The sequence below is a fragment of the Leptinotarsa decemlineata genome, unplaced genomic scaffold (genome assembly GCF_025532065.1).
Source record: "Leptinotarsa decemlineata unplaced genomic scaffold, Ldec_3_MD MMD2_tig00026307_RagTag_RagTag, whole genome shotgun sequence".
Taxonomy (NCBI): domain Eukaryota; kingdom Metazoa; phylum Arthropoda; class Insecta; order Coleoptera; family Chrysomelidae; genus Leptinotarsa; species Leptinotarsa decemlineata.
Genome location: NW_027412681.1, coordinates 3139350 through 3158709, shown reverse-complemented (window position 1 = coordinate 3158709; position 19360 = coordinate 3139350). Strand labels below are relative to the sequence as shown.

General features: G+C 35.3%; 2 protein-coding genes across 3 annotated transcripts in view; one reads left to right on the top strand and one right to left on the bottom strand.

Moving 5' to 3' along the window:
• Window positions 1-19360, bottom strand: part of COX8 (Cytochrome c oxidase subunit 8) — a 324402-nt gene that overhangs the window by 105178 nt on the left and 199864 nt on the right. The window lies entirely within an intron of this gene.
• On the top strand, window positions 2361-14151 carry LOC111515636 (vanin-like protein 1). 2 transcript variants are annotated; one of them, XM_074181330.1, is made up of 8 exons: window positions 2361-2523; window positions 5140-5241; window positions 8353-8472; window positions 9201-9343; window positions 9437-9654; window positions 10755-10957; window positions 11197-11402; window positions 11819-14151. In XM_074181330.1, exons 1-8 carry the CDS (start codon window positions 2464-2466, stop codon window positions 12210-12212), a joined length of 1446 nt encoding a protein of 481 aa, XP_074037431.1. In that variant the 5' UTR covers window positions 2361-2463; the 3' UTR covers window positions 12213-14151. The 2 variants fall into 2 exon arrangements, with proteins under 2 accessions (XP_074037431.1, XP_074037430.1); XM_074181329.1 differs by having other exon boundaries at window positions 2367-2523; window positions 9195-9343.

The following is a 19360-nucleotide window of genomic DNA, read 5'->3' as shown; positions in this document are numbered from 1 at the left end:
TTCATAGATATGGGTATGTATATTCATAGATATCGAGGAGGCGTTTGATAAAACAACCTTTCCAACAATTATCCAAGAATGTTCCCCTGGTAGTAGGAGAATGGATATTCAAAATGCTCTGGTAGATCAATAAGTATCAATCTAGAAGACATCACAGGACTAGTCATGAGGACTAGTCATGAGGGGATGTCCACAGTGAGGGGTCTTATCACACCTTCTTTGAAACATAGTTCTGGATACCCTGATTAATCACCTCAACTATAATGTTGAAGTAATTAATCACTCGATCAATTGCATGCATATACAGATGACATAGTTATCTTGAAGACCGGCAAATTTGTTAACACACTGCGATATAACGCAGGATGGGCTCAAATTAATAGAAACGTGGTGTAGGGAACACTTACTGTCGATCAATCCCAAGAAGACTGAGATGGTCCTTTTCATCAGGAAAACAAGTTTATCGGGCTTAAAACCTCCGGAAATCTTCAAAAGCAAACTAAACTTCTCTGAAGAGGTGAAATACCTTGGTATTTCTCTCCACAAGAAGCTAATATGGAACTTTCACCTACAGAGTAGAGCAAAAAGAGCATAGTGGGTTATGAACAATGTCTGAGGACAGTGGGAGTCGCATGGGGTCTTGCATTCCGTGTGGAGCCATTGCATGGGGACCGACAGTTCTACAAACAATGGCCGTCCAAAAATTATATCAAATACAGCTTGTTTGAACATCACGGGAGCGATGAGAACAACATCAACCGTGGCAATGAAATTAATTACTGATCTGACCCCTCTGGACCAGTACGTTAGGGAGGTTGCGTTAATGGTCATGTTACGATTGCGCACGGCGGGTGTAAACGTCGAAGTATGAATGGGTCAATTGAGGCTAAGCCTATTGCGAGAAGTGCTTACTGCCCAACCTCGTCTGCAGGCAGCCAGTGATCCAATTGAATCCAGGTTTGTGTTTAATAAACCCTACAAAAAATGAAACAGAACACCGAGTCAGATGCTACAAATACAGACGGCTTAAAAACCAAAGAACGCTCAGGATGTGGAGTTTATTCCAAATCACTGAGTCTAAGGTTGAAGTGGGGAATGGGAAAAAATACCAACGTGGTTCAAACAGAACTGGCTGGTATCTCAATCGCTAGTACTAGAGTGCCACCAAGATTCAGTCAAAGCCTCGGTAGATCATAACATTATCTTGATGTGGATTGAAGGGCACGACAGGAGTAAAGGTAATCGCATTGCCGACTCTTTAGCCAAGGAAGTGGCTGAACTACGAATTTTAGGAGCCAGTGACACCTAAGGCCTGATGACTTTGACAATTGTGGAACTAGCCAAACGTCACACCCATGCTCAATGGCTAAAGAGTTGGGTTGAAATCAAAGGATGCAGTCTTGCTAGGATCACCTTGTGCGACCCTGGGAAGCTGTTGCCGAATAAATATATGGCAATGACCAGAAAAAACCTACGCCAAACAGTAGGATTTCTGACTGGCCACTGTCAACTGAGGAAACACCTCCATATTATGGGGCTAGTGGACATACCTCTATGCAGGATGAGCGAACAGGAAAATGAAACTGTCAGGCATGACTTATGCGAGTGTCCGGAGTTATCGTCCTTAAGAAAGTGTATGTTCGGCGAGTCTTGGCCTACGCCTGTCGATATGAAGGAAATGCCTTCTAGTGACCTGTCCACCTTCCTGGAAAGGACAGGATGGGCGATGACCTAGGAGGATGTGCAATAGGTCACATGTGGCCCAAGTGGTGTGTCCCTACACGCACCCCCCTACTCTACACACAGACAGAACCCTTCTATATTCTCAGGTTTCTTGAAATGATATTTTGTTATGGAATTGATTCAGAAAAATCAAAGTAACAATATTGAAAGATTTCTAAACAGGTGATCTCTTATTGGTTGGTTGGAATATGTAGCTAAGTCAATGGGGGTTTCGATGTAGATTTTTTAGAACGATGAAAAAGTCAACATTTCTGTTTTTATTCAAAGCCAGTGGATGTCTAACTGAGATGTATCTCGTATCATTACGTATCAGAAATTTAATACATCATTAATTTAATACATTCAATACATTAATAGATCACCAATTTCGAGTAGACTTTTTTGAAAAAACAAATGATTATAGAAACTTGAAACTTTGTTGTAATATTAGATGAGTTTCTCAGTATACTAGATCCACTGAGAAAGATATGTGGAAATACCGTCTGTTTGATTTATGTTCCCACTAATGATTTTTTCATTGATTATATCAAAGTGTCAACACTCATAGAAACGTTTATCATACCTAATGAACATTCAAATAATGAATAATCTGTTTGCCAATCTCAAGAAATAAAAATTGACATATCTCTGGTTGATTGTCAAGGCAGATATTTAAACAATTCGTGTCAGTAATAATCCACTATCAAAACCTGATTGATTTTCAGCAATTTGGCATCACTAATGAAGAAAATGCTTTATCTTCTTTCCTGTTTGTTTGCGTTTATTCCATTTACAAAAACCGTGAGTATTTTCTTGAATGAATGGAGTGAAAGTCGAAGTTCTTGTTGAAATAATAAGGAATATTGATACAAAAAATTGTGACTTATGGTGAATTGTTTTTTCATTGAAATTTTGAATGTTGAAGAATAATCCTGAATTATTCTTCACTTCTATGTTATCTTGAGTGAACATTCTGAGAAAAGAAACCACTACTATTTTTCATCATCACTTCTCCATAACTGAACGCTGAAAATGAAAGTAGAGAAACATGGAAGGTCTTTAACAATGAGCTAGGAAGAAAAAACCGAGCCTATAATAATAAAACTACTTTCAGCAAATGCTGCAAATTTGTCTCATCTAGACATTTTGGTCTTTTTGCTGTACATGTATTGAAATCTCCCATCATTAAACCCTTAACTCATCTTATGAATCAATCTTTGATTCAAAGGTGCTTCTCTCAAGCTTGCATCAAAAGATAATCCAGATGATGTAGATGAATTTCTTTGATATGCTTTTTTTCTGAACTATTTGAAAAAATTGAGATACATATTGTAGTATTTCGGAGCGATTTTTTCATCGTCCATAGTCAATATTTTATTATACTCATCAATTAGCTTGATACTCCTCTCAGCTGTGTCATTAACTATTTCAAGATTATCGATAATTCAAATCACTTGCTGTAACTTTCGTTCGTTCCAAGTTCCAAGGAAAGTTCAATTTTTGAAAAGTTTTTAGAAGTAAGGGATATAAAGTCATAAATGTCTTTATTTTCTATTTGTATAATTTCCCTTCTATTACCCGTTTCATGTTCTCTTCATGTAACGCTGGCTTGTTTAGAGTCCTTCCTATTTCCTTCTTAACATCAATCAAAATATTGTCATTGAAGAATAATGAAAAATTTTCCTGGTCTGTTGAGTGCCCTGAGACGAAATCTTCCCCACACGGTTACTGTGTGCAGAACACCTAGTTCATCTACCCCGCTCTTCCGGAGCGATCCTCAACTTACATCTGACCTGCTGCGGTCGAAAGCCAGCCTTTAGGTGCTTTCTGTTTTCTCATCTTGTATTTCATTAAATCATGACTTTACTTGAATGTAATTTATTGCATGGGGCCCCCAAAAACTAACCGGAGACGAGTGACTTTATATCGCGAACAAGTTGCTTCCCAATGAGTCTGAAAAAAATTGGATTTGAAGTCTGGTTGAGAAGTTTTTATACTTACCGGAGCCGTCTGATAGTGACTCTTGCGGGTGATCTCTGATTCTGCTTGGTTGGCCTCTTGTGTTCTCTCTCTCTCTCTCCTTTTGAGTGCTTCGTGTAGGGTGCGCAGCGCTGGATAGTTAAGGGATCGAACTCTTTCAAACAAGTTTTATGTGTTTTCTCTGATATACGCGCCTATGTAGTGGATGTTCAGGTCCAGGTCTCGGTATATGCATCTATTTGGTAGCATTTACAGCGGCTCGCACGTAACCCTTCATAAACGTCTGGATACTGCGTTTGTATTTCGCTGCGCACTGGCCCCAGGCAGTACAGTCATACAGGATGATTGGGCATAGTACGTTCTTGATTAGCATCAGTTTGACGTGGAGTACCATGTTGCTTTGCGACTTATAATCGGATATAGGTTTTGTCTGGCGGCTCTCGCCAGCTCTAATCTCTGCCGTACATGGGCCTTGAAAGTTAGTCTTCTGTCGAGAGTGAATCCCAGGTATTTTGCTTCGTTGGTCCACGGAATCTCTTGTCCGTTGAAGGTGACGTTTTCTTCTGAGTGTACCATCCTCCGGGTGAACAGTATTGCCTGACTCTTGTCAGGGTTTATGCTGAACTTCCAAAGATTGGCCTATTCCTCTAATCTGTCCGCCTGTTGTTGCAAGTATCTGGTAACTTGCGCATAGCTAGTTGATCTCGCCAGAAGAGCTGTGTCGTCCGCGTAGAGTGCCAACTTTTTAAAGTTGTTCTCAGGCTTGGGCACGTCTGCTGTGTATACCAAGAAGAGGTGTGACGAAAGGATTGCACCTTGTGGGACCCCTGCTTTCAGTAATCGCAGTTGCATACTAATATGAGTATGAAATTATTATATAGGGTGGTGACTGGCTTAGTCGCTGTAAATACACAAAAAATCCCAGAAAAGAACTACCTGTAAAGGGTCAGGTATATTTTTATCCTTAGAAGTGACCAATTGAGAAATAAATACTTTAACTACAGGCAACATAGTAGTCTGACACCAATCTACCCCTCAATAACTGATAAAATGAGGCTTATGAATATAATATTGTATTTATCTGCACCTGATATTTCGACCTCCTTGCGGTACGTTTTCCTCTTGTCGGATTGAGTTGAATTTTTGGTGGTTTTATTTTTTGACATAAAAAAACATTTTCACAGGGTGGCTCGGTAAAAAACCTTTAAAAAATGTGTTCACCCCTTTACAGATGGGCTATCCTAATATCTATACATGTCTTATATGTTTTTTATGTAGAATTTCTGTAATGTTTACACTATCTTCTTTAAATTTGTAGGATAATGTATTCATTTACTATTATTGAAGGAGCATTCGTTATTGTTTGTGTATTTTTTCTGTGTGTTTTTTATTTTGTATTTTGACTTTTCGATGAACCTCGTGTTTATTTTTTTTCAGGATTATTTAGCTGCAGTTGTCGAATATAGACCAGACCAATCTACTAATTCGATTGAAGAAAATATGGCTAAATATTATATTGAAATTGAGAACGCTTATTTTGTAAGTGAATTTTCATTTGTCCAACAAATATCATTTTTTAAGATATTCAGTCACTGTTTGTCAATGAATAATTCTGCTATTATATTATCATTTTTTTCGATATTTCGAAATCAACCAAATGCAAAATGTAATTTCACAAATATTTTAAGTATTGATGAATTGATGACCCAAAAACAAACTGCTGAATCAATAAGAATTTCCCATGGAAAGTTTTCGTTAGGTACATATAATGTATTTTAATTTATTTTTGAAGTATTCTCAATCAGCTGAATAGATTGTGAAATACACATACAGTGTGTAAAAGCCAAATGGAATAAATTCATTATTTTAACAAAATCTCGAAACATACTTCAACGGAAAAATGCTACCCCCACCTTCAACCCCCGTTGAATGACAGGTACAACCCCCAATTTTTTGAATGGGAAGTATAGACTTGTGATATATCGTTTGAAAGGCCTCTTCATTTTCTATTCAAAAATGGTATCGCCGTGTTAGGAATCACACGTTAAAAGGTAAGACCTCGTTAATCCTTAGCTCGCACAAGTTTCGACTTATGAGGGTTGTCGTTCGTAGAGGTGCGACAGTTGGTTAACAGAAAAATATATTTTTTTAAAGTTTATTGAAACAATTATGATAAAATAAATTAAAATCATATGGTTACTGAAATTCGATAAAATACACTCAAAACTTATTTCATGTTGAGGTATTGATAATAAGAAAGTAAACAAAAACCATAGTAATGTTTTTTTCAGATGGTATCCTATGAAAAACTGTGAATAATTTTTGTGGCAACGTTAGTTTGAAACTTGTTTTGTATGTCACAACATTAGTTGTCAGTATTTCAGTTTCAGTTTAAAGTCCGTTAACTTCAAGTCTGACGAATGGTGAGAATAACGAAAATGCATAAATTAAAAGTTTTACAAATGATTGGTTACGGAGATGAAACCCGAACACAACAGGAAATAGCTCGCCTATTTCATGAGAAATTTTCTAGTTTACCGCCCATATCTCAAGAAATAATAAGCAAAATAGAGAAGCAGTTTCGCGAGCTTGATAATGTGGGGCAGATAAAAATAGCAGCTGCCAATGCAATGAGTGATGAACTCAAATTGGATGTGATGGATGAGTTTGAGGAAAACCCACATACATCGAGTAGACAGGCATCCACTACATTCAATGTTAGCCATACATGGATAGTAAATATATTGAAATAAAATAAAATGCATTCCTATAAAATGATACCTACTCAGGATCTCATGGAAGACGATTTCGACAGAAGAACCTATTTTTGTGAGCATATGATGGACATGTTGGATAACAATATCAACCAATTAGAAGACGTTATGTTTTCTGTTGAGTGTACTTTATCTCTTGACGGTCATGCTAATCGGCAAAATTGCCGCTATTGGTCAACGAATAATCCTCACTGGATGAGAGAAGAACACAAGAAATACCCTCAAAAGGTAAATGTTTGAGCAGGGACTGTAGGAAACTATATCAAGTTGAGGGAAACTTGAATGGCAATACTTATTTGGCACTACTTCAAATGATGTCATTCCAAGTTTAGCAAATTTATATCCTGATCAAGTTCCAGTGAATAGTGAATACCATGTGGTTTCAGCAGGATGGAGCACCACCACATTACCAAGTTAATGTTCGGCAATACCTCGATACAACATTTTTCAATCGGTGGATAGGGAAGCGCAGATCGATTGAATGGCCAGCGCGATTACCTGATCTTTTATCATTAGATTTCTTTTTATGGGGATATGTAAATAGCAATGTGTACAAAACTCAACCTTCAGATTTGAATGACTTAAAAGAACGAATAACGCTTGCGATTAGGTCAGTTACGACTGATATGTTAATAATGTTAACGAAACTAATACTGAGAAATTCATTAATCGCATGAAAGTCCATGATTGGACATGTATATACAGTGTCACACATAAAGTCCGCATCAAATGGAATTTTTTTTTTGTTCATCTCTTCAAGCAACTTTTGATATCTTCATTAGGTTGTGCTTTAATAATTATGCCAAATGACATGCATATGACCGATCAAGTGATTTTTATTCCCTGTCCAATTTGACATTTTTTCCAAAAAATGTTCAGAAAAGCAGTTATTGCTTGAAATTTCGAAAATTGGTAAAGAGAAAAGATGATCGTTTTTTTTATTTTTTACCCATATACCAATTTTTAGCTCTCAAGTACAAATTTAGTTTTTTTACAGTTTTTCGAAAATTTGACATATGCCAATTTCTCTAATTTAGCCAAACCTCAACAAAGTTAGTGCTTTATGCCTAACTTACCTTTCCAACACATTTTTATTACCAATTGCAATTCTAAATACAACTTATTTCGCAAAAATTCAAAACACCAGAAAAAATTATGCCAAAAATGATGCAAAGTTGATACAGTTTTTAAAAACAGATAAATATTTCACTTTATTTCTACTTTTTGCGAAATAGCTTGATACTTAAGCATAATTAAAAAACAATATCAATGAAAAGTCAATAATTTATTCTTTACTGCACTTTTCAAACAGTTAAACTTTGATTTACTAATTACGAAAAATTACAACGAAATTAAACTGAGGGTACTGTGGAAACAATTGAACTGAACTGAATAAGCAAAATATTTTATTGTCATATGACATTTGTTGAATAACTCAAAATAGTGTTTATCAGTTTTAGATTTAAAATAGTTTATTCGTTGTCTAGTGTGTTGTTAAAAATGCTGAATCTTCAAGAGAAAATTGAAATCGTTTTAATATTCGGCGAGAATACCGGTCACCGACAAGTAGCTGATATTTTCAATGCCAGACATCCTGCAAGAAATATTCATCAGTCAACAGTTAGTAGGGTAATAGCTAAGTTTAAATCTACTGGCTCGGTTGAGAGTAATTTTAGAAAAGCACATCATTTGAAAAAATTGAGGGTTGTACCTGTCACTCGAAGGGGGTTGAAGGTAGGGGTAGCATTTTTCCCCTGAAGTATGAAGTATGAACTTTCCAGCCCAACTTTCGATTGGTGTTTTGTGGAAACATTTATAATAAGTTTAATTTTGAGTGGGTGGTGGCCATGGCGTTTCAACTGCTATACATTTTCAGGATCACCATGCTGAAATAATTGTATTTCCTGAATATGGTTTCACCGGAATAGTTGAAGATCCTACCAATTACGCTTTAGAAGTTCCCGACGTTGGTGCACAAGTCACACTAATCAAAAAGGTGAGTATAAAAAATTACTGTGAAAGTGGCAGAGAGAAAAAGAAAGCGATTTCTTTTTCGGTCGACGCAGCTTGACTTTGCAATGGATTACCGTGGTTTGAGTGTAGTGTCAAACTTATGTGTATTGTTTAATCGAATGAAGTGACGGAATTGGAAAATCTGAAGTGGGGAAAAATTTTAGGCAACAATAATGATCATGATAATAATAATTATAACAATTTATTTCCTGAAACACATACACTGTTTATGATAGGAAGAAAGAACAATATAAAAAGAAGAAAAAAAGTTTTAACCAATTTCCTTGAATAAAAATGTATGAAATAATATTTAAAATATTGATGATAATCTAATAGTTTATTACAGAAGGTGTTTTCTTAGATTCGCTTTGAATTTTTTTTGCTGACTTTTTTAAAGAATGTGGCAAATTGATCTAATATACAAAACTCTCAGATTTCTTGAATACCTTGTTGAATAATTATGTCGATCACTGATTATTTCGAAAATCAAATTTGAGTAATTCAATTTGTTTTCACTGGACTTTCCACATGTTTATTGATGAAAGAGATGATTGAATAAATAGATTTTCAATACCAAGCTTTTTATAAAAAATATCGGTATCAAAAACGCATCTTTCAGAAATATGTTAGAGTTCTTATTTTTAACGCTCGATTTGTAGCAATGTGCTGTTTGGTGTATGTTGTGTTAGCACTATGATCTTAAAGTTTCAGATATTGTACAAAATCGCTCAGGCAGCAAAGGATAAACTATATGTAGCGTTGAATTTGTTGGAAAAAGTGCCGAAGAGCAAAAATGAAATAATTTACTACAACACTAATGTTGTTTTTGATAAAAATATGACAGTAGTAGCAAAGTAAGTAGTCATGTGAATGGCACATGTTTTAAGTGACTTCATAAATGAAGGCTATGGCCTGAAATTGCAGTAGTCAATGGCGTTTTATTCCAGATACCGAAAAGTGAATTTGTACAACGAACCGAAGTTGACTCCTGGCGATCCAAACCAAAACACTTCAATTTTCACAACTGATTTCAATGTAACATTCGGAATGTTCATTGGTTACGATATGCTGTCATACAATCCATCTAGGAGTATTCTGGAAAATTCATCGATCACAGATGTTATTCTTCCCACTGCTTGGTTCTCCACATTACCATTTTTCCATTGTGAGTATAAATACGTTTGTTTATATTAGTTGAAATGTTTTTGAAATCAGAGTATTTGAAAAAAAGGAAGTTTCCAATTACCGATATAATGGCACATCACATATCGATGATACACGCGTGTTGAAGAAAGGTGCAATTGCTTTTGTTTTGTTTTACGAACAAAGTCAAGGTCGCTTAACTCAATATATATATATATATATATATATATATATATATATATATATATATATTGGGGTATGCAGCATGCAAAAGAATAGGACATTTTTTTCAATATTTCGACACTTTTCATTGTTATAATCAGGGAAACTACAAAAGTGAAAATGTACTATTTACATAGTGGTTAAGTTTTGATAAAACTACTTACATTGTCCATGAGGTTGTTTGTGAATGGTAGAAAAATCATCACATATATGTGCAAGAAAACATTCAGGTAAATTTGACAAATACTCAAGTTGACTGACGTGGGTACTGGCTCCGTGGTCTAATGTCAAGGCACGATGGATTTTAACAGTGAAATTCTGTGTACTATGTTCATATATTCGAATACTCTATCTTCGATAATTATACTTTCGAATGTTCTGGTTGAAATTTCTCATTATTCAGGTAACAGAATTGATTTGATCTGATAATTGATTTTTTTCTTATATTCTCATTTCAGAAAATTGAAAACTCTTCATGAGTTTTAGGAAAATTATCGGTATTGATGCTGCTAGTGGATTTGCAACTCATATTTAGCCACTGATATAGACTGTCCAATATAACTCAAACTTTTCTCAAGTATTGCAATTTTTCCACTAGTTTACCTCCTTTCTCTTGTTATCGCTGATATCTTTAAACTAAAACTGCTCCGTCATAATATATCCAGTAATGTTTTTGGTAAACAATCCATCACACTCTCAATTACAGTATTATCCATCGTTGCTTTCAAATCATAAAACTTGATAGGATAAGATTGGTTTTCCACTGTTTGTCAGGACCTCACTTGCCAGCAAGGCAACAATAAGGCACATTCGGAAAATTGTAATACCACCAAGCCTTCTAAATGTGCGAAATCCAGCTTACAATTAGGGATTCTGAAGATATTTCATTTGAAATTTCAGCAATGTCATTCCACAGTGGATACGCAATGGCCAACAATGTCAACCTCCTTGTGGCGACAAATCACAACTTCTCGCAAGGGATTGGAGGCAGTGGCATTTATGGATCTGACGGTATTGCCTTGTCCTACTATATTTCTGAGGATGTTGACAGATGGAATGGGAAACCATTGTTCAGTGTAGTTAAAGACTCAATGACTGACAATGTGAGTATGAATTTACAAATCATTAAAATCAAAAATCTTAAATTTAATGGAAACTTCCGAAGAAACTATGATGAATAATCGATACTTTTTTCCCTTGTATAATAAATAAATATTTTTCAAATGAAGAAATACATGTAAAGTGAGTTCAATTTATATCAAGGAGGTTGGTGTGGCTGATAACTGCTCATATATGTTACAGTATCTTAATGCTGCTATACTGAAATAATATACTTTTTCAGAACTGTCTGGAATCTGAACTTCCGAAGAGAATCAAAAATAACCTGGAGAACTTTCAAGCTCGCAGATACTTCGACAGTGATCACTATACCTTCAAGGACTTGAATTTGACGCATCAAAACATTTCTGAAGACATTTGCGAAGGTTCTTTCTGTTGCTCCTTCGAAATTGTCCTGTTTTCGGCTGTTAATACTTCCGAAGTCTACAAGTGAGTATAAAAGTTTGAGGAAAACATCTCAAGTTGTGATTGGAGAAGTTACAGCGTTTCCGAAAAAAAAACGGATGAATTCTATACAAATTTCGACAAAAGTATTTCACTTGAAGGCTTGAATGGGTCGTTCATTATTTTTCAATTGCTGTTCGGTCAAGTAATCCAAATTTCAAAAAGTAAGTAGGCTGTTCTACACAGTTCTACTCTCTGATAGAGTCTATTATAGTTTGAACGGATTCTTTTGACTATGACTTCCCCTAAGATTTTCTCTCACAGTATTCTTGAAATGTGTGCCGTCTATCTTGATTGTGTACTCAATTTCAAAATTCATATTAGATTCTGCCTTTGTATATTTCATGCCTATATGTGACGTACCTCAAATATTTGGTACTTTAACCTTATTCATTTTGTAGGTTGATGGTTCACACAGGACAATACTCATTGGGAGAATTCAAACGAAACGATGTGAGGATATGCTCCCTCTTAGCCTGCGAAACTTCTGATTCCTCTACTTGCGGAACCGCAAACGTAACCGTAACCTCAAAATTCCAAAGCATTTCCATCAAAACTAACGTCAAAGATGTTCATACCAAATTCTACCAGCCAGTGACGTTGACAACTGATCTGTTGCCAGTTTTTAACACGACTTACCATTCCGAAGTCAACAATGGTACAAGGTCTATAGTGTTTTCAACGAATGGGCCAGAGGAACGAGTTTTGGTTTTTGGTATTTACGGAAACAGCGGGATTAGGGAAGTCGCTAGTTTGACGTTGTTGATAGCTACTATGTTGATGTATTTAGTATGATATTCATACGTGGCTCACCTCTCAAGTCTTTACAAAGAAGTAGAAAAAATATTTTGCGGAGTGGAGCAATTTGTTTTATTGTATCGAAGCCTTTTAATTGAATTCTGGACCGTGAAGTGCAGGTTTTCATGTCTGACGCTTCGTTTATGGTTGCGGCAGAAATTACCAAGACCGGAAATGCAACAGACGTAGTGATCCAGTAGTCATCACAACAGATACTACCCCAATGGTTAGGGTATTCGGTTTAATTTCAGTGGTGGTTGGTGTGGGTTTATTCCTATTGGCTGAATTGAATGATCTGGCATGTATGCAGTCAAAAGCAGGTAGTTAAGGTTCTTGATAAGTAACTCTACCTTTCGACTGAATTTGTTTCTGAGTTTTTGAATTCCTGTCGTCTCCCTGAGTAGTCCTAGACAGTAGTTCCAAGTTTTATCGAATAGTTGGGCCTTTTCAAACGCGATAACGTGGGTACCTTTTCCGAGTACACGTTCTGATACTTCTACAAGGTGCAGCTCAAGGGATCCGGTGGACTCAGGTGTTGCTGAATTGGGGTCTATATATGACCCAGACTCTTTATGATGATTTTCTTTGGCCTGAATATCGATTTCACGTTGTGTTCCTTCAGAACTCTCCCGATTCGGACGTAACATTTTTATGGGGTAGGTGAGCTTTTCTATTGACAGACCTAGCTATAGTTAGCATTCTCTTTCTTGGGTGGTAAGGTTAGGTTAGATCCAAAGTGAGTTTATTGAGTTTATTGGGGAGAGTCTAAGGTTTCAAAAATGTTTTGGGCCATCTAAACTGATATTGTAATTACCCTCTCCTTTTTTCCGAGGTGGATGGTGGAGAGAAATGCATTCAGACTCCTTTTTGCGTTCAAAAAGACCCAAGTGTTCGATACACTCAAAGCTTTCAACCAAGACTACATATAGGTAGGTGATATAAATTCAAAAGCACAGAAATAAATCCAATAGAAAAAAAAAGGATATTGACATCAGAAGAAATTGCGCAGTGCACAATTCAACCAATAAGAAGGAAGTTATGCCTACCACCAATGAAATGCAACCTGGGTGCCACACCGATAATGTAATATCTGCTACGAGGACCACTAAAAAACTTCGTCTGTTGCCTCATCTACCGCAGTCGTAGACGTTCGGGATGAAATCTGTAGACCACGGTCAACAAAATTGAAAAATAGCTTCGACAAAGCTATCTCCGATTGTAAACGTTTATACTATTGAACTGTTATTAGGTAATTCAGAATATTTGCCCTGTTGATATGTTAGTTTGGGTCAATTTTTGCATTTGTATTTTGAATCAGTGAACCTCGAACTATTCAGCTACAATTTTACATGAACGTTTAGTTTTCGAAATAATGCATAATTGATTAAATGTCGCTATTTTGAATTCAATTCAGCAGAACTTTTAGTTGAATAAAAGTACAATATCAAATTATACTCAATGGAAACGATATTCAATAAGTAGCTATACTCTGTCCAACGAAGCTATGAAGTGCTGCAAAACATTATCCTCCATAGTGCACGTGATCTCCTAGACAAGGCTGCTTGTACAGGGTCACACTAAGGAACGACCGAAATTTATTTTTTTTTCAAATAATATGCGGCTGGGTATAGAAATTTTTTTTGATGGAGTTTAGGGGCACAAATTAGAAGTTATTTCAGCCGCATCAGCTGTACCTATCATGTATGCAGGATCGTGCTTCGATCACGAAAATCAGTGTTAGCGAAAAAACTTTTTTGCTTTCCACCTCTTCAACTTTCGGAAAAGTGAAGAAAGCAATGAAGATTCAACAACGATGTGCATATCATGTACTAATTTTTTTCAGAAAAATACTTCTGTGTGTTCAAACCTAATTGATTATGCATTCAGTACCTACATTTGGTTGGTACACTTCAATAAAAGCATGTTTCAACAATTATTTCTATTATTATTTATTTATAACCTTTTTCAACATCAAATAATGTATAATGTTATGTTGGAGCCAGCATTGCTGCGATGAAGAATGATGAGATATTTTAGTTTGTTTCTCCTAATTTCTTCGAAAACTTTTGACAACCTAATTGTTGAATAGTATTCAGAGAAACCAAAAAAATAGTGAATACAACCAATACAAAGAAATAAAGCCGTTGCCAACTAGTCTACGTGAACTGAAGAATTGGCAGTTCGTATTGGATGATTTTTACTAACCGAGTTTGTTTAAAATGTGGGTTTCTTGGACAAGTACTAATAGTAATAACGAGTGTGATAACAACGCAGGCTTTTTCCTGTGTAGTGATTTCAATAGCGATTGTGAACAATGCGAAAAAGAGATACCAGTGAATAAAATTCGGATGCATTTGAGTGTTGAAACACAGATAGTATGTTTCGACGTATATAAGAATCAACATCTCAAATTTGGTTTCGAGGATGTGGGACTACCAAAACATTTAAATGTTCATCTAATAAAATCATTGTAAAAAAACAATATACGACCGTTACAAAAGTAATGAGATTCCTACAACTGTAATCATAAGGAATCCATTGAATACTTCCGGCCATAACGTGAGCTGCTGTAACAAAACTCTTCAGATTTGGATAAAGAAACTGAAATTTAGATTTGAAATAATAAACAAAATAGCAAACTTCAATCAGTTATAGAGACCAAATTTTTTATTTGAACGAAACTTGGTGTGACACTCACGACATAGTTACGAAAGGGTGGACTGATGGTTCGAGAATGTGTACGCCTAACATGCCTGCAAACAAAGGATCGCGACTAATCGTTGTGCATTGCGGAGAAAGTGAAGGATGGGTCCCGAATTCTTTGAAATTATGTGGAAAAAATTTAACGATTGCAAAATTGACTATCATAATGACACGGAAGCTAATATTTTCGAGGAATGGTTTGAAAACACATTGATCCCAAATTTGGATGCGAATAGTGTAATAGTTCTTGACAACGATTCCTGTCATTCGCGACAGCTCATTAAAGTAGCGAATAAATGTCGAGGAAAGATGAAATACAAAGTTTTTTGATGGATATCAATTTGTATTTCGAAGATTACCATACCAAAAACCAACTACTTGAAGTTTTACAGACAAAACCAGTTGAAAAAGTGTATGCCCTTGAGAGTATTGCTGAAAAGTATGGACACACCATACTGAGACTTCCCCCCTATTATTGTGTTTTCAATACCATCGACTTGATTTGGGGAAATCGTCAGGCAGAAAAATAATTTTCCAAAATTTGATAAGAAAGTGCTAGAGCTAATTAAAGAAAAGTATCTAATATTACCGAAGAAGAAAAGGATTAAAAAAGTAATTTTAGTTGAAAAAGACTGTATGGAGATTGGACACTTCTATATTAATGGAGGAAATGAACTCAATTAATAAATTTCAATTATTACCGTGTTATTTGAATCCCTACTTTCTCACTCACGAAATCATCATCAAACTGCCAGTTTGATTAGAGCCTAGATGATATATATATATATATATATATATATATATATATATATATATATATATATATATATATATATATATATATATATAATATATATATATATATATATATATATATATATATATATATATATATATATATATATATATATATATATATATATATAGTTATTGTGATTCTTATATAATCAGAAATAAATATATATTGGTTAGCTCTAGCTATATTATTGAAGGAGAGCTGTTGGAAGGTAGGTTGCATCATGGCAGGTTTACTTGAACTATACCTAAATTTGGACCGGTTTCATTAAATAATTCAGGTTATATCAACTAGGCAAAAATAAAAACCGTTTTGAAGGTTTAATACTTGAAGTGCGGTCTTTTCTTAATCGCCTTTAATTTAAAAGACACCACGCATGTTTTGCATACTATATTAGACGCCCAGTACTTGTCACAGGTGTCCATATTGTAGACATAGTCTACAATTTTTGAACGTATATCCACCACAGATGTTACATAAATAGTTAGGATACAGTAAATGATTGTATTCAAAAAACTGAAGCTGTTGGAGAAAAAAAAAGGGTAGATTTGAAATCACCGACCTTGGATCAGTCGAAAAATTACACGCAGCACAAAAATAATTGAATTCTATGCCCTTGTTTCATGTATCACTTTCACAGCGACTTGGAAAAACTCCACAAGAAAAAGTCTAACGCTAGTTGCACACACACCGATTTTGGACGGCCAGTATAAAATCGGCCGATATTTTATTGGTAGCGGGTGCTTGCACACTCACCGGATTCTTATCGGTCAAACAATCAGTTGCTTTGTTGTCGTAATTAGCACGCACTACCAGAACGAAGTTAATGCGTAGTAACTACAATTTCACCAAGCATTCGAGACTGGAATGGTCGGTAAAAAACCGGTGAGTATGCAAGAGTATGGAATTTGGACGACCAGTACAAAGTAGGCCGTCCAAAATCGGTGTGTGTGCAACTAGCGTAACGGGGCGAAATCGCCAGTTCATATCACCTCCACGTGAGATGATCATGCCCTCAACCTGCTCGTTCAGAATATCCAATACTGCATGAGCTGTGTGGCATGTAGCGCCATGCTGTTCAAAGAACATGTCGTTGGTATCCATATCATCCAATTCAGGCCAGAAGCAGTTGGTATTCACCGACCTATACTGCTCGCCGTTGACAGTGATGGCCTGGTCAACCGTCGTTCTTAAAGAAATATGGATCGATGACGCCGCCAGCCCAAAATTCACAGTAAACATAAATTTTTGCGGGATATATTGGACGCACTTTTATCTCATGTGGATTGGTGTCGACAATTTCATTTGTTCACGTACACATTCATCCAGAAATGGACCTCATCGTTGAAGATGATTTCTCGATGGAAATTACGATCAGTTGTCAACTGCTCCAGGACCCATTCTGGAAACACACGTCGTTGTCTATAATAATAATAATAATATTTATTTACATTACATTAAAAGAAAAGTTACAATGAAAGAAGACATTCAATGGTGAATAAATACATACTATCCAATAAGGCAAGCCTTGGTAGTGGGAGTAAAACTTTACAAAAGTAATATCTATACATCCAATTAGCCTAATAGGGGATCTAGTCAAAGTAGACAAAATACCAAAAGGCGGGCCTTGACTACAGTGAAATTGTCTACGTAGATCCAGAATCTCGAAATCATATCAGGAAAATTAAAAGAAAATATGAAATTGAAATATGAATTAAAAAGTGTTTAAAATATAAAATATTGTTGTAAAAATAAAATTCAAAATAGTGTTGTGAATATAAAATTTTAAAAATAGTGCTGTGAATATAAAATTAAGGATAATGTTGTATATATAAAATATCATGGAAAGAGTATCGGAAAAGTAGTATATAGTGCTGTTGATATAAAATTCAAATATGAAGTCTAAAGTATATAAAATATGGAAAAAATAGTGTTTTATATATAAAATGTAAAAATGGTGTTGCAAATATAAAATTAAAAGTAATGTATCTATAAAATATCATGGAAGAAGTTTTGAATGAAGAGAGAATAATGTTTTATATATCAAATATGAATACCAAAGAAACAGTAACGAAAGAATACTTATAATGAAAGAATACTTATATTATAGAGCAATAATTTCTATGTGATTTTTTTATAACAAATTGTAATATATGTTTTCTATATCAATATATTGATGGATGGAAAGGCGTGACTGGGCGCTTATCCATTCCTTAATTTTTGCTTCAAATAAATGATGAAATTATATTCTTTCATTTCATGAGGGATCAAGCTATATAATTTGAGTCCCAAGTATACATAACTTCTTTGTAGGGTGTTTTTTTCTTGTCTTGGTATAACAGAAGAATTGATTTTGTGACGTGTACTGCAGTTATGGTTTATGGCTATCAGTGTATTTCTGTGAGTATGCTGTCGCATTACTGCTGATAGAAAATATAGTTGTCGCAGATCAAATAACTTCGTTTCGCGGTATAAATCATCAGTGGGGTAAGTGTATGGTTTCTTAAATATTATTTTGATGATCCACTTTTGTATTTTTTCCAGTTGTTTGGTATAATTATTTTTTGCCGCTCCCCAGGCTTATATTCCATAATTTAAGTGTGGTTCAACTAGGGCATTATATAATATCCGAAGCTGATCAATTTTCAAAATATTCGATAGATATTTGAACTTTGACAATGTACTTCGTGGTTTCTTAAAGACGAAGGCGATATGGATGTCCCATTTCAAATTACAGTCTATGAATACTCCCAAATATTTAATATGTTGGCCATCTATTTGAAGGGTGTCATATTCTAGTAAGTTCTTCACGTATGGGGTTAAAGGTATGAAATGTGTTTTCTCGATGTTCACTGTTAAAAGCCGATTTTTAAACCACTCTTGGATTATTTTAAGGTCTCTTTCAGGTCGTTTACCTTCAGTTCCTAGGTCAGTTGAATTTTGTATGAGTGCAGATCCAAGTCACGATTCAATTTGCCAAGTTGTGGTCTATGAAAGCTGAGTTCTTGTGAGCGACGTGAAACCGACTGTCTGTTTTCGGCAGATCTTGCGTTACGTTACGTTACATACGAGTGTTGGTCGATTGTTTTCTGAACCAGTGGACTCGAATTTATCCACCACATTGCGATAAATCCTATCGTTTGGACGACTATGGCGACCGTAAAAAGGGCGAAGTGTCGCCCGAACACAACATCCATTCTGATAAAATAAATTAATTATTTGCACATAATATGCTATATTCGCACATGGTGATTTGGTAAAATAGACCGAATGAATGATAAATAATTTGACAGACGTAGCTTCCTCAAGAAAGCCCTCATCAGTTGTCAAAATTCGAAAGACCCTTCATTTACGGAAGCGCAGAAGTGCTACATATCCTCATTAATTGTTTTTCGAAAATTCCGACCTCAATATCAAAATTTCGACTTTGTGTGGTAGTTGAATAATTATTTTCATGGGTAGTGTTCATAATTATCGTCAAGTAACAGGTAGGTGAATGTCGATTGTGATCAACAATTGATTTAAATATAGGTCAGTTTCAGTCATTTCCTGATGATGCTAACTTGGTTATCGAAACGTGCGCCGAGAGACAACCATTCAGTTCTGGTTGCTTCAATAGATCCATTCCCCGCCAGAAGTTGCAAAC

Coding starts and splice junctions, on each gene's coding strand:
- LOC111515636 (XM_074181329.1), top strand. CDS start 2,464: ATGAAGAAAATGCTTTATCTTCTTTCCTGTTTGTTTGCGTTTATTCCA. Junction 9,344..9,436: donor AATATGACAGTAGTAGCAAA/GTAAGTAGTCAT, acceptor GTTTTATTCCAG/ATACCGAAAAGTGAATTTGT. Junction 10,958..11,196: donor AAGACTCAATGACTGACAAT/GTGAGTATGAAT, acceptor ATACTTTTTCAG/AACTGTCTGGAATCTGAACT.